Source organism: Paroedura picta, chromosome 14 (assembly GCF_049243985.1).
Source record: "Paroedura picta isolate Pp20150507F chromosome 14, Ppicta_v3.0, whole genome shotgun sequence".
Lineage (NCBI taxonomy): Eukaryota > Metazoa > Chordata > Lepidosauria > Squamata > Gekkonidae > Paroedura > Paroedura picta.
In genome coordinates, this window is record NC_135382.1 from 38,196,124 (window position 1) to 38,210,141 (window position 14,018).

Here is a 14,018-nt window from a genome sequence, read left to right on the forward strand (position 1 = left end):
GGTGCATTTAATGGGCATTCCTGCCAGTGCATTCGGTTCCACCGGGAGACAATTTAAAGCTGATTTATGCCTTCTTCTCTTTCCCCCGGCCTTAAACGAGGCAACCGGTTCTGCTGAAGACATCTATCTGTAGCTTTTACAGCACAGCAGTGGTTGGGCTGCTCCGTGCAGGAGAGCTGGTTGTGTTGCATGAGGCACACAATAACAACCCTGCTCAGAAATGCAGACATTTTTGTAAAGTCACCGGTGCTAATTCACCTATTCTCTCCTTGTGCATTCCCCCATTGTCCACGGTCTACCGTTTCCTTCCGGCTCTCCTCCATGTAATTGCCACTAATGATTTTTAATCCAATACTCATAACCCGTTTGACTAGCCATACTAATTATCTAGACAGAAGACTGTATCGTATTCATCCTCCCACGGATGGGCAAACATTTCAGCTACCTGAGAAGGCCAACTTCGACGAACAATTAGCACTGAATATAATTCTCATCATTCTCCATTAGGGTTGCCAATCTCCCTGTGGGCTTCTTGAATGGGTGGGAGTTATACGATTCTTAAATATATATATTTAAAATATGTTAAGCATTTATCAGGTGATATAATCCCCCCCATTGGCCAGCGGAAGAAGAGTTAGTTCTTGTATGCCGCTTTTATATACCCAAAGGAGTCTCAAAGCGGCTTACAATCACCTTCCCTTTCCTCTCCCCACAACAGACACCCTGTGGGGTGGGTGAGGCTGAAAGAGCCCTGATATTACTGAAGAAGATGAAGAGTTGGTTCTTAGATGCCACTTTTCTCCAACCGAAGGAGTCTCAAAGTGGCTTCCAATCTCTTTCCCTTTCCTCTCCCCACAACAGACACCCCATGAGGCAGATAAGGCTGAGAGAGCCCCGATATTTCTGCTTGGCCAGAACAGCTTTATCAGTGCTGTGACTAGCCCAAGGTCACCCAGCTGGTTGCATGTGGGGGAGCGAGGAATCAAACCCAGCTCGCCAGATTAGAAGTCTGCACTCCTAACCACTACACCAAGCTAGAAGGGGAGGGGTCCTGGGTGGGCGTGTCCACAGCTCTACTTCCCAACCATATTCTGCACAATTGCACCACTTCTGGGGATTCTTGGAGCCTGAAGAATGTTTCTGGGTTTCTCAATGGTCAAAAGGAGGAAGGCTGTTCTACAGAGTAATAAGATGCCTGAGTCATTGGTAAAGCCACAGATTTTCTTCCCTGGCTTCAAAAGCCTCAAGGACGAAGTCCTGTTCCCCTGGTTGGGCTCCAGAGTGATCTCTGTCCAGCGGGACTTGGGACTGCGTCCAGGTCTATATGACTCAGAGTCCCCGCTAAAAGGTTCTGGGGATGTGGCAGCTGTTCCCAACCTTCTTATGAAATGCTCCACACTCACAGTTGTCTGGAGAAGTTTCCCCAGCAGCACCAGGGTGGTCCATTAGGGTGGTCCAAAGCTAGGAACCGGGTGGGCAGAGGTGGCCAGCAGTGGTGGGCAGGGATGCCAGCCTCCAGGCAGGACCTGGGGATCCCCTGGAAATAGAGTTCCTCTCCCGACTACAGAGATCAGTTGCCTGGAGGAAACAACAGCTTTGGAGGATGGGGCATTGGATCCCACTGTGGCCTCCCCAGGCTGCATCCACAGATCTCCAGGAGATCCCAAGTTGAAGCTGTCAAAGTATTGCTTCTTTCCGAACAGCAGAACGAGCGAACGACACAGTCTGAGGAAAGCAGCGTGAACTTACCTGACGGAGGCGGTCGGAGCTTGCAAGAAGCCGTCAGCCCCCGATGGATCTCCAACCCTCCTCCCTTCTGTTGAGAATGAGCCTCAGAAATCATGGGGGGCCAAACATCTCCTGCTCCCCACTTTCACAGCTAGGAGCCATCATTTCTCCGACAGTGTCACACATACAAAAAAAAACCACCAAAGGTTTCTTGGGAACTAGGAAAACCCCGATGGGTATGTACGCATTTATTTTATGTCCTGCTTTGCTCTCCAGTTGGAACTCAAAGCAGCTCAGAACTGTCACTCTCTTTCCCTCCCTTCTCACCCAACAACCCTGTGAGGTAGGCCAGGCAGAGAGTTCATGACAGGCCCAAGGTGGGCTTTCAAGGTGGAAGTGGAGATATCTTAGCGTATCCAAGGAGAGGAGAGGAAAGAAGCACGGAAGCATGTCTACCCACCGTGGCTTCTTGACTACGTCTGAATCGAGAATCTCTGCTGAAGGACGAAGGGAGGTTTTCATTTCTTTTACAGTGCCAGATGTTGTTAAAATTTAAATAAAGCAGCCATTATTCTTTTTTTGATATACTTTTTAATTTATCCTTCATTATCTCAATAAGTTAGATGTAAGAAAATTTGTCAGCTAATGTGAAAAAATGACACAGGGCATTCCAAAACACACTTTTGTCTGGGGTGTGTCTCTGTGTTTGTATCCCCCTCCCCCCCCAAGGTGAACTACCCAGTAATCCTCCTAGAGCTACCTCTGGGTTTCCTGCCTTTGGCTCTGGGGGTGCAAATCTGCCTCTGGAAAACCTTTGATACGCATGATGCACTTAGCATTGTGGTCAACGGCCAGGGAGAGATATAAGCAGACCGAGAGAAACCCGTTCCAAGGCTTTGACATTGTGGATGGTCACAAAGGGCCTTTGAAGGATCAGTGGAAACTCAAAGGACAGCACTCAGCTAGAGTTGGGGAAAGCAAGCCTTCTCCCAGATGGGAACTGTGTTGGTTTTTTGTCTAATCCAGGGGTAGTCAAACTGCGGCCCTCCAGATGTCCATGGACTACAATTCCCACGAGCCCCTGCCAGCATTCGCTGGCAGGGGCACTTGGGAATTGTAGTCCATGGACATCTGGAGGGCCACAGTTTGACTAATCCATGAGATGCAAATATTGGCAGGAAACGGAAGGTGCAATCGGCCAAAATCAGATGACTTCCAAAGAGATTGCTCAGGGCACTGGTACCAGAACAACGGAACTAGAATTCAAGGCATCTGGTGCTGGCTGCCAGCTAGGGCAGAAGGCCTTGGGACCTGCAGAACTTTTCCCAGACACTTTGATCCCAGGCCAAGGCAGCTGCCCTACTGGGTAGAAGATCTGGGTAAAGACCTCTTAACGAGACCAACCCATGTCCAGTGCAGGACATTTCTTGCAACCTTCGTATCAAGGTGGTTCTCCTTTCTCAAGCTATATCAATGACGTAAGTACAGTAAGTATGTTGGTTTTATGTACTTTCATGTATTCTATTTTGTGTATTTTATTTGTCGTGTAAGCTGCCCTGAGCTCTGTAAAGAAGAAAGGCAGCTAATAAATGATATAAATAAAGTAAAATGGTTTTTTCAAAGTAAAACCTCATGGAAAACATGATCTTGGGGCTACAGAACAATGCAAGTTAACGTGTTTTGAAACACTTTGTAGTGCCCTGAAACATCCCTTTTTGTGCGGATGGCTCCTTGTGACCATATCAAGCTGAGAGAGTCCTTTGGGTTGTCTAGAACCTTATTAGCTGCACCTTCCAGGGTTTCAGGCAGAGAACAACTTTTCCCCAATACCTGTGATCTTCTGCTACTACTTCCAGGGCATGGTCCCTTTCCTTTAGAAAAAAAAAAAAACTCCCTCTTGCAAAATAGTCGCAACCAGAGGACCTGCCTGTGGAACTGCCCTATGCAGAGTCAGAACATTGGTCAGGCTAACTCAGTACTGCCTACTCAGGCTGACAGCAGCTCTCAGTCTACGCAGAGTCCTGTCCTTCCAATTAGCTGCCACAGGAGACCTTCCAACTAGAGAAGTGGAGGACGGAACCAGGGACGCTTTGAAATCTAGAACTCCGCTATCACTTCCCCTCACCACCTGGAGATCTCCCACTATCACGGTGGATCTTCAGAGGACCCAAATCCATTACCCCGGAGAAAATGGCTGCCTCGGAGGGTGAACTCTATGGCATTTCATCCTGCAGAGGTCCTCTCCAAACCTTGACCTCCCTAAGTTCTGCCTCCAAAATCTCCAGGTACTTCCCAAGCCAGAGACGACAACCTGATGTACCTGTGAACTAGGCCCAGATGTGCTTGGGGAGGGAAGGTGGCATGGTATAGCAGGGCAGGTCCTTGAACTGGAGAACCCCAGGGAAGACTCTGCAGAGGAAGATAACAGCCAGCACCCTCTGTTTCTCCCTTGCCTTAAAAGCCCCTGGCTGGGATCGCCATAATTGGGTTGTGACTTGACAGCCCACTCCTACGTTTTTGTGTTTCCCCACACCAAACTCTCCTGATCTTCCTTTCCTTTTTGAAGGCAGCATTTCAGTCTTCCCAATTTTGTGTCCTTCTCTCATCATCCGCTGAAAGGAGCGCGAACCTTAACTGCGCTTGTCTCTGATGGTTTAGGGCCCTGGGCTCGGTGGGCCCCCTGCCTCCGACTCCCACCAAGAAGTTGCCTGCCAATCGGGCTGTGCTCCATTCCCCCTCCCTGCTCCGTATCCTGCATCCTCCCGCCAACGTCCCTCAAGCATCTGTCTCTTTGGAGCAATGCGCTTGAAGCCGTGGATTCACCCGGATTGCCTTTGCACTTTTTTCTTTTTTTTCCTTTTTCATAGCAGAAGCAATTTCGTTGCAAATGGTTGAACTGCAAGCCTCGGAGGGTCTCTCCGCTTGGTGCATTGCGGTGCGCGGGCTTCTTTTTCGAAATAATAAAAACAAAGAGTCTCTTGCAGCCAGGGGATCGTTACCCTCTATAAACGTACTTGACAGGCGACATGGTCGTTTCCGAGATGAAGCTTTCGGTCTCGTTGAGGGTGTCGCTTTCGATGGAGGTATTGGCGTTCTTTAGCCTCATGATCCGGGACTGCAGCCTCTCCTGCTCCCGGCGCAGCTCCGAGTAGGAGTGAGAGAAGGTGTGGAATATCGAGGTGGCCGGGAAGGCCATAATCAGGATGCCGCTGAGGATGCTGCTCAGAGCAACCATTTGGCCCGGAACGCTCCTGGGTACCATGTCCCCGTACCCCACTGTTGTCATGGAGATGATAGCCCACCAATAGGAGGCAGGGATGCTTGTAAATTCCAAGACTTTCCCGGATTCGTTTTCCGCAAGGTAGACCAGGGGGGAGAAGAGGGTGACGGCCACGCACAAGAACAGCAAGAGCAGCCCAAATTCCCGCGTGCATCGCCGGACCGTGAGGCCCAGCGTCTGTAGGCCCAAAGAGTGTCGAGCAAGGCGCATAACGTACAGTATCCTCAAGGCACGCAAGACCCGCAGCACCAGTCCCACCTTCTCTATGTACGAATTCCCGCTCGGCCTGCTGTCGTCCTCAGCGGACTCGTCGTCCAGGATGACCAGGGAGGCATAATAAGGGGAGATGGCCAAGAAGTCAATGATGTTCAGGGGGCCCTTGAAGAACTGGCACTTGCTCTTCGCCTGGATGAAGCGGAGGCAGAACTCGAGCGAGAACCACGCCACGCAGACGGTCTCGATGATGAATATGTAATAGCACTTCTGGGAACATTCACCCTGGGGGCAGAGGAGAAAGAAAGCCGGGTGAATGGGCCAAAAAACACAGCGGAAGCAGAAACCGAATGGGTTTTTTTTTTTCCAAGGGAACCGAGCAAGGAGAACGTGTTAGGATGTAAAATAATGCACTTAATCCTGGCCCTGAGAAACCTTAAATGAGTGATGCTCTCGTGCACAGAGAAAAGACAAGGATCTCAAGAGGTTTCCAGTCATTTAGCGGGAAGCAACTGAGAATTATTCCCATGTTCAGATGAAGGAACAAAAGACGCAAAACAAGCATGTAAGTTGGACTTGGGTGGTCTCTCTTTATGCAGCCAGGAACCCTGTCAAGAGGTAGAATCTCTGCTCAGTTGCAAATATTGATCTGACCGTTGCAGGGGGGCCACCCTGAGGTTCTCCGGATGTCTATGGACTACAATAGCCATGAGCCCCTGCCAGCTCATGCAAATTATAATCCACGAACACAGTCTGGCCACCCCTGGTAGAGGAGCCAGCTCTTATCCAGAATGTGCGGAGGGCAAGGGAACCCTCTTGCTCCTGTTCTTCCCAGAACTACATGTCCCAGGGTTCCCCAAGGGACTGCCTGAAGCGTAGGGTCGGTTACAAATAGTCATTTCATTGATTCATCCTCCTACCAGCCATCTGGCCCATGATTCGCCTTCTGGGGGGGTGGGGGGAAGACTGCATTTGGCAACAACAGAGAAGATGCCCCTTCTGTAATAGCTCATCGGGTCAACGTTTCCCACCACCGGGGCACCTGGGTAATGCTAAAGAGCTGAAACTTTGGCCGGCCAGACAGTCAGAGGAACTCCCGGCCACACGACATGCCTGGTGACAATCCGTCAATCGATTAAACCAACTCCTCAGGACTATTTAATAAGAGGTAAATGGGACAAAATGCCAGGACCCAAACAGGATTGTGGCACACCAATCTGGGGATTCAGTGACCATTCTAGGAGATCTCCAGACTGGAGGCTGGCATCCCGTTAGGGACCCAATTCTGATCTGCGGGGGGAGATTCATTCTCAAGGGAAAGCAGTTTCAACACATGCCCAGGGGCTGGCCAGCCCTCCCTCCCTCCCTAACACATGGAACTGTGACCTCCAAGGATTACCAAGGTCATGACACAGGGGCAGGCAAGGACATACCGCCTCCAAATACCCTTTGCCTGGCTGCCAGATAATCTTAGGATCTCTTGACTACACTAAACATGTCAAATGATTAATCTTCCTTCCTTCCTTCCTTCCTTCCTTCCTTCCTTCCTTCCTTCCTTCCTTCCTTCCTTCCTTCCTTCCTTCCTTCCTTCCTTCCTTCCTTCCTTCCTTCCTTCCTTCCTCTCTCTGATTTTATTCCACATGATCAAGAGAGCCGGAGGGTAGCTCTGGGAGGCGCTCCTGCACTCCCGCCTCCTGCCTCTTCCGTTGCTTGGCCCCTGCGCTTCTGAGCTCCTCCTGCAGCTGCACTTCTGCCGCAGGGATTGCTGCGTCACCCTCCCCTGCACCGTGGCTGGCCTCCCCATCCTTCCGTCCCCCGCCTGTTAAATCAACCCCTGGCAGGTGAGGGCTCGGAGCAGGAGAGTTACTTGCCTCCAAGGGGTGCTTGGGCCCTTGCCTTGATTTACGGCCCTCGGAGCGTGGCATTTATCCTCGTAACCAGCACTGCTCTGAGTGACGGATCGGAGGGCCAGCGGAGAGGATTTCCGGCATTTCCTTCTGGAATGCTGAGAAGGTTAAGCTGACATTTGTCAAGCAATGTTCTGGAAAAAGGAAAAGATTTATGGCTGTTTCCTCCTCCAAGGAAGGCACAGCAGTCATCGGGAGGGGTGCCAAGTAGGGTTGCCAGCTCCTGGTTGGGGAACTTTGGGGATATTTGATCAGACCCTGTTACGGCGGGAGATCATCTCTAAAATTTGTTCTGGGTTTTAAAAGCAGTTGGGGCAAATTCGGAATCTATTTCCCACCCACCCCGATATACAACCAACAATGGAAAGCATACGGGTACCCCTATGGGGCACGTGACTTCACAAACAGCCCCTGCCCAGGTAGTATATAGCAGAAGAGCAGAAACCAAGGGAAGTCTCACTGGCAGTCTTCAAGCAAAGGCTGGATACACACTTTTCTTGGATGCTTTAGGATGCTTTGGGCTGATCCTGTGTAGAGCAGGGGGTTGGACTAGATGGCCTGTATGGCCCCTTCCATCTCTATGATTCTATGATTCTATGAAGGGCCGAAGACTTGCCCTTTGGGGCCTCTGTCCCGATTTGACTCAGAACTCTCCAGAGCTTCCTTGAAATAAAATTCAAGGAGATTTATCACAGAGCTTTTGGGTGACATCTGGCACAGCCATGTTCAAACTCTCTAAAGCCAGCAATTAACTTCTGCCCTATAGTAGATTCTACAGCTGGCTTGCCAGTCTGGAATTTCCTCCCCCTGGGGAGGGGGGATGTTCCTGTTTCTCCCACCTTCAGAGCCATCCACAAGGTTTCCCCTTCCAGATCCTTAACACTTGCCCCCAAAGTTCTAACCGCTGGGGGGGTTATGAATCCATAGAAGGTTATGAATTCACAGAAGAAGAAGAGTTTGTTTTTAAACCCCACTATTCACTGCCCAAAGGAGTCTCAGAGTGGCTTGCAATTACCTCCCTTCCTCTCCCCATAACAGACGCCCTGTGAAGGAGGTAGGCTGAGAGAGCCTTGCTGCTCTGTGAGAACAGCTCTTAACAGGACTCACTGGGCCAAGGTCACCCTATTGGCTGCAGGTGGAGGAGTGGGGAATCAAACCCACTCTCCAGATTAGAAGCTGCCACTCTTAACCATGACACCGTGCTGGCTCTTGATGGAACAGGGGTGCCGTAAGTCAGAAATAACTTAATGGCACGCATTCAGTGCCTGAGAGTCCAAGATGATTGTCAGGGTATAAACTTTCAAGTTCCCCTCATCTGATACAAGTAGGAATGGAGACCCCTGAGTCCGTTGGCAGAGTCTAAATATGCACAGAAGCTGAGCACCCAATGATGAAGGACAAAATAGATGTGCTGAATATGGAGAAAAGGGGGAGAGAGAAGCTTCTCTGTCTGTTCCAGCTGCAGGGAGGAAAAGCAATGGGCATGCAGCAAAACAGAAACAAGCTGAGCCCGGAAGGGAGATAAAGCCATGCAGAAGTAAATCAAAAGTCCACCCACCTGCGAAATGAAAGTGAGTTGACATGCAGAACAGAAAAATACATCCAAGGGGGAACGCAGGGCAAAAAACGAGGGGAAAGACCAGTGCATAAAAGACCTAACTATTCTCAGAAGAACAGGGGGAAACCGGAATGAGCCAATCAGAGTCAAGAACGAGACCTATTTGAAATAGGGGAAGGCCCCTAGCCTTGCCGTTCTAGCCAGCTGTCCCCTTTGCTGTCCCTGCTAAATTTTCCAGTCACTTGTTTGTATCTACACCCAATAGATTTTGCATAGTTCAACAGAGTTCCTGTATCCCGGTCAGAAGACGGGAGCTAATTGGGAGATAAGGACTCAGGAACTTCCATTCCTTCTTGTATCTGACCAAGGGAGATTTGAGTCTCAGAAGCTTCTACCCAGACAGTTTTGTTGGTCTCCAGAGCGACGCGGCAATCCTCAGAAGCAACCCTGTTTTCAGTGGTTTTCAGTGGATTTTTTGTTGTTGTTAATGCTGCATGTTAAAATCTGAAATTCTGGCGTGGATGGCTTTGGCAGGACACCAGCCAAAATTTTTTTTTCTCGGGGGTGCTTGCAGGAGGAGGCTCAGTTTAGAAGGTTTCGCCATCTGTAGCCAAAGGCTCCATGCTACTTCTGAAGGCACAGGCTGGGTGCTGCATCCCCACTGAAGATAAGAGGGTGTGGAGCTGGGTGGTCCCTAGAAAGGGAGGACACCTGGGAGAGACCTAAATCGGTACAAGGTTGTCTTGAGTTCCAAGGGTGGGATTGAAATGTAACACATTTTGCAATAGTGCAATGCCAGGATGAGGTTGGCACTGACCATATGGCTAAAAGGGAATTTAAGAAGAACCCTGCTGGATCAAAGCAATGGTCCATCTAGTCCAGGGGTGGCCAAACTGTCTGTCCAGATGAGCCCCAAGGCTCATGGTGATTGTAGTCCATAGACATCTGGAGAGACACAGTTTGGCCGTGCCTGGACTAGATGGACCATTGCTTTGATCCAGGAAGGTTCTTATTAAATTCCTGTAGCCCAACAGCCTTTTAATGGAAATGGTCAGCCACATATCCTAGAAGCCCTGAAGGCAGGTCATGTAGGATCAAGCCAGCTAATCTGGAGAACCGAGATTTCTCCCCCACTCCTCCTCCACATGCAGCCAGCTGGGTGTCCTTGGGCCAGTGACCGTTCCCGCAGAGCCCTCTCGGCCCCACCTACCTCCCAGGGTGACTGTTGCAGGAAAAGGAAAGGAAGGCGATTGGAAAGTACCAAAATCCCAGCTCTTCTCCATCTTCTTCATCAAGCCGCCAATGGCAGCTACAACTGTGCCGAGTTAAACCACCGTTGCAAGCCAACTCAGAACGAGGGCATTTCAACACTGACATTTTCAGTTTCTTTTCCAGAAAATCCCTAGCATGACTCTTCCATCTCTGCCACAGGACAAAGGAAAACCCAGTGACTCAATCCAGCAGGGATTCCTCGTTACATTTAAAATCACAAAACAACAACGGGGGAAGAGACCCTATTTGGAAGAGAATCCCGCCCCAACCCCAAACTATCAAAGACTTTGACCTTAGGGTTGACAGGTTCCTCCTGGCCAACAGCGTGGGAGGCAGGGGGGAGGGTTGCCAGATCCAGGTTGGGAAACGCCTGGAAATTTGGGGGTGCAGGATGAGGAGGGTGGGGACCACAAATGGGGTAAAGCACCACAGAGTTCACCCTCCAAAGCATAACTTTTTTTCTCCAGGGGAACTCTTGTCTGGAGATGAACTGTAATTCCAAGGATCCCCAGGCCCCACCTGGAAGTTGGCATGCCTGTCTGAGCTGTTTCCAGAAATTCAGAGTTTGCAGTTGTGTTTCCCCCCCCCTTGATAATGCCCTTTGTCTTTGAGATTTCAATCCAGAAATACACGTTGGGGGTGGAAGTCCCCCGGGAGCAAACCGCAGTCTCTAAAGCCGCCGGATTAAAAGGAAAGCCGATCAAGCGCGACAAATTAATGCGCATCTCAGCCCCAAACACCCTGGTGATCATGGCTGCTCTTTTAATGTCTCAAAGGCGGGCATGATTCAGTGCCGTGCAGGTGGCAGCATGAAAAAAAGGTGACTGTGAATTGTTTGCTAAGTTAACCCCCCCTTAAAAAAAACCCAGACTAAATCCAAAGAGGTTCAAGTCAAAGCATTTTGTCAAAAATGTCAGATCCAACACATTCAATGGTCATAATTCATCTTCCTGATGGATGATGGTGTGATCCTGAGAAAGCCCCACTGAATAGCAGGGTTGCCAACTCCCAGACAAGGGCTGGAAATCTCTCACTATTACGGCTGACACCCAGACAAGAGCGATCAGTTCTCCAGGGGAGATTATGCACTTTTTGCTGAGTAATAGTGCATTTTACTCCTGTGCACAATCCACCCAGGAGAGAATAAATGGCTGTTTGGAAAACAGACTATGGTTTCATGCTAGGTTAGACATGCGTTCAATCGAGTGCTAGTTCATGTATATTCTCAGTCTGATACACATTTTACCTCTGCCTGGAAGTCCAAAGGGACAACATGAGAAACCATTACAAACCAGCTTAGAAGAAGAAGAAGAGTTGGGTTTTATACCCCACATTTCGCTACCCGAAGGAGGCTCAAAGCAGCTTCCAATCGCCTTCCTTTCCTCTCCCCACAACAGACACCCTGTGAGGGAGGTGAGGCTGAGAAAACTCTGACAGGACTGCTCAGTGAGAACAAGCCTAACTAGACTGTGCCTGGCTCAAGGTCAACCAGCTGGCTGCATACGGAGGAGGAACGGGAAATCAAACCCAGCTTGCCAGATTAGAAGCTGCTGCTCTTAACCACCTTAACAGGCTAGCTCATACTATACTGGATACCTTTATATGCCCAGGGTCATGCGGATTATCATTTTGGGATCAGGAAGGAATTTTCCTCCAGGGCACATTGGACCAGGGATCCTGGAAACATTTTGCCCTCTTCTGGTCATATTGGAAGGGGGGAGAGCTGTGAATTTCCTGCATTATGCAGGGGGTTAGACTAGATGTCTCCTGGGGGCCCTTCCAGCTCTGTGTTTCTATGTTTTTCATACAAGAGGTTTGACGATTATTGCTTGCTCTTGAACAGGGGTAGTCAAACTGCGGCCCTCCAGATGTCCATGGACTACAATTCCCATGAGCCCCTGCCAGCAAAAAAGGAGTACCAAAGCAAACGCTGGCTCATGGGATTTGTAGTCCATGGACATCTGGAGGGCCACAGTCTGACTACCCCTGCTCTTGAACATCCAGCCTGATGAAGAGTTCTGGAGAATGTGCGAATTTGCAGGCTGCAGAGTTGTTTCCATTGGTTTTAGTAAATGTTTCTGCACCGTTTTTGTTTCAGGATTCTGCTGTGGATCCACGCAACTTTCTGCAGCCTCGGGGTTAGGCTTGTGTTTGCAAATGGACCATGGTGAATTTCAGCCATGAGGGATGCCCCCCAAATCCTCCCCCTTCCTGCTAAATCCCCCTCCCTGGCTTTTGGAATTCCAAGCTACTGGTCTTATTGCTGAACCAGAGCAGATGCATTAGGAGTCCTCCAACATTTCGCTTCAAAAAAAATACGGAAATGCTGCTGAGAGGCCTGCTACCTCAGCTGGTGGTGGCTTCTTGTTTGTCTCCATCCATCTGTCTCTTCCTGCCCCCCTTTAAGCATGTGCAGGTCTGTGTGGGATGTTCATGCATGCAATCGCCTCGTAATCCCCAGGGTGGCTTTAACTGGGTGCACTTTGCCTTTTGATGCATCAGGACGGCCAGCTCTGGGCTGGGAAATCCTTGGAGATCTCTGGGGCGGATCCTGCTGTAGGGCAGCACTCCAGGGACATCAAATGCCATAGTCCACTGTCCAAAACAGCCCAGGGGATTGATCGCTGACACCTGTAAATCAGTTGTCATCCCAGGAGATCTCCAGGCACCACCTGGAGATTGGCAACCCTGTTATGCCTTCAAAGACCATCCCAGAAAGCTACCCATGCTACTGTTTAAGCAAAGCACAAGGCTGCTTTTGAAATGCAGGGGAAAATTTTAAAATGTAAATAAATTGACAGAAGTAAGAATTGAGGCCAGTCTAGTTTGAGCACGAACTGAAAGATGAACAAGATGTAAAGGATTCTTGATGGGGAAAATTCTGATAAAGAGGAAGGAAAAGCTACCTTGGGCAGAATTCTCCCTTTTGTGCATATTTACTTAATCTGTAGCCATATAGAATCCTGGAGTTGGAAGAGGCCATAAAGGCCATCTAGTCCAACCCCCTGCTCAGTGCAGGATCATGATGAACCAGGCAAAACACTGGGTTAGAAGCTCAAAGATGAAACACACTGAACAACTGTTTGAAGCTTGCACTCTTGTGAATTGGGGGGGGGTGGAATTAAGCAAGTGGGCCTTAAGCAGATCTACAAAAAAATCCTTCACAGGTCCATTCAATGGGACCTACGTCCAGGAACGTGTGTTTCAAGGGCCCACTCCCAGCCATTTCTGCATTAGTACATTTGCTTGTTTCAGAAGAATGAGGAAAGCCACGCTGGGTCAGATCCCAGGTCTGTCCAGTTGACTATTGTGTTTCCAAGTGGGGACGGCCAGAAACCCTTTGAAACTCCACCAGCAGGACCGGAAATAAACAGCCCCGCTCAGTTTGCCGATGAACTCCCTCTTTACATGGAGGTTCTAGTCCTCACCTTCCAGCCATCGCTGTGCCCACGAATCTGTCTAGTCCCACTTTAAAGCCATCTAAACTAGTGACCGTCTTGTAGTGGCAAGTTCCCTAAATTAATGCTGGATTGCAGGCAGATGTTGTCCGGAGTGATTTGCTCGGCAATTTTTCTTCTCCTCCTTCTTCTGTGACCTGCAGATTGTGTACTTCCTTGCTGGGGAGGGAAGGGGGTGATTTATAGCCCTTGGGGGAGGGGGCCGCAAAAGACATCCTTGAGCACAGCCGCACCGGTTGGAGACGTTTTCTAAATCAAACCGGTCCGGTGACTTATCTTTAAATTGTTTCCCCCTCCAAATTGCAATTGCTTCGAGGAGACTTTGTCAATTTCCAGAGGCATTTCCCAATTTCCAGAGACATTTCCGGGAGGGGATGCCGCTTTGTTTGGGGATCTTTCGCGGTCAGGAGAACCGGGGCTGGCTGAGCACAGTAGGAAATTAATTCTCCGAGTGCCAGCTCCCCCCCCCCCCACAAGCCCTCCTGACTGCACTTCGGCGGGATTGCATCCAGCACCTCTCTGAATGACTTATCACAGGGGTAGTCAAACTGCGGCCCTCCAGATGTCCATGGACTACAATTCCCAGGAGCCCCTGCCAGCAT

At 49.8% G+C, this 14,018-nt stretch overlaps 1 protein-coding gene across 6 annotated transcripts in view; it reads right to left on the reverse strand.

The window, feature by feature from the left end:
* Positions 1-1,808: 1,808 nt before the first annotated feature.
* KCNG4 (potassium voltage-gated channel modifier subfamily G member 4) overlaps positions 1,809-14,018 on the reverse strand; it is a 61,323-nt gene continuing 49,113 nt past the window's right edge. For all 6 annotated transcript variants that reach the window (XM_077310709.1, XM_077310714.1, XM_077310711.1 and 3 more), the window contains one exon: positions 1,809-5,506. In XM_077310709.1, the coding sequence (XP_077166824.1) occupies positions 4,724-5,506 (783 nt within the window). In that variant the 3' untranslated portion in view covers positions 1,809-4,723. The remainder of the gene's footprint in view (positions 5,507-14,018) is intronic.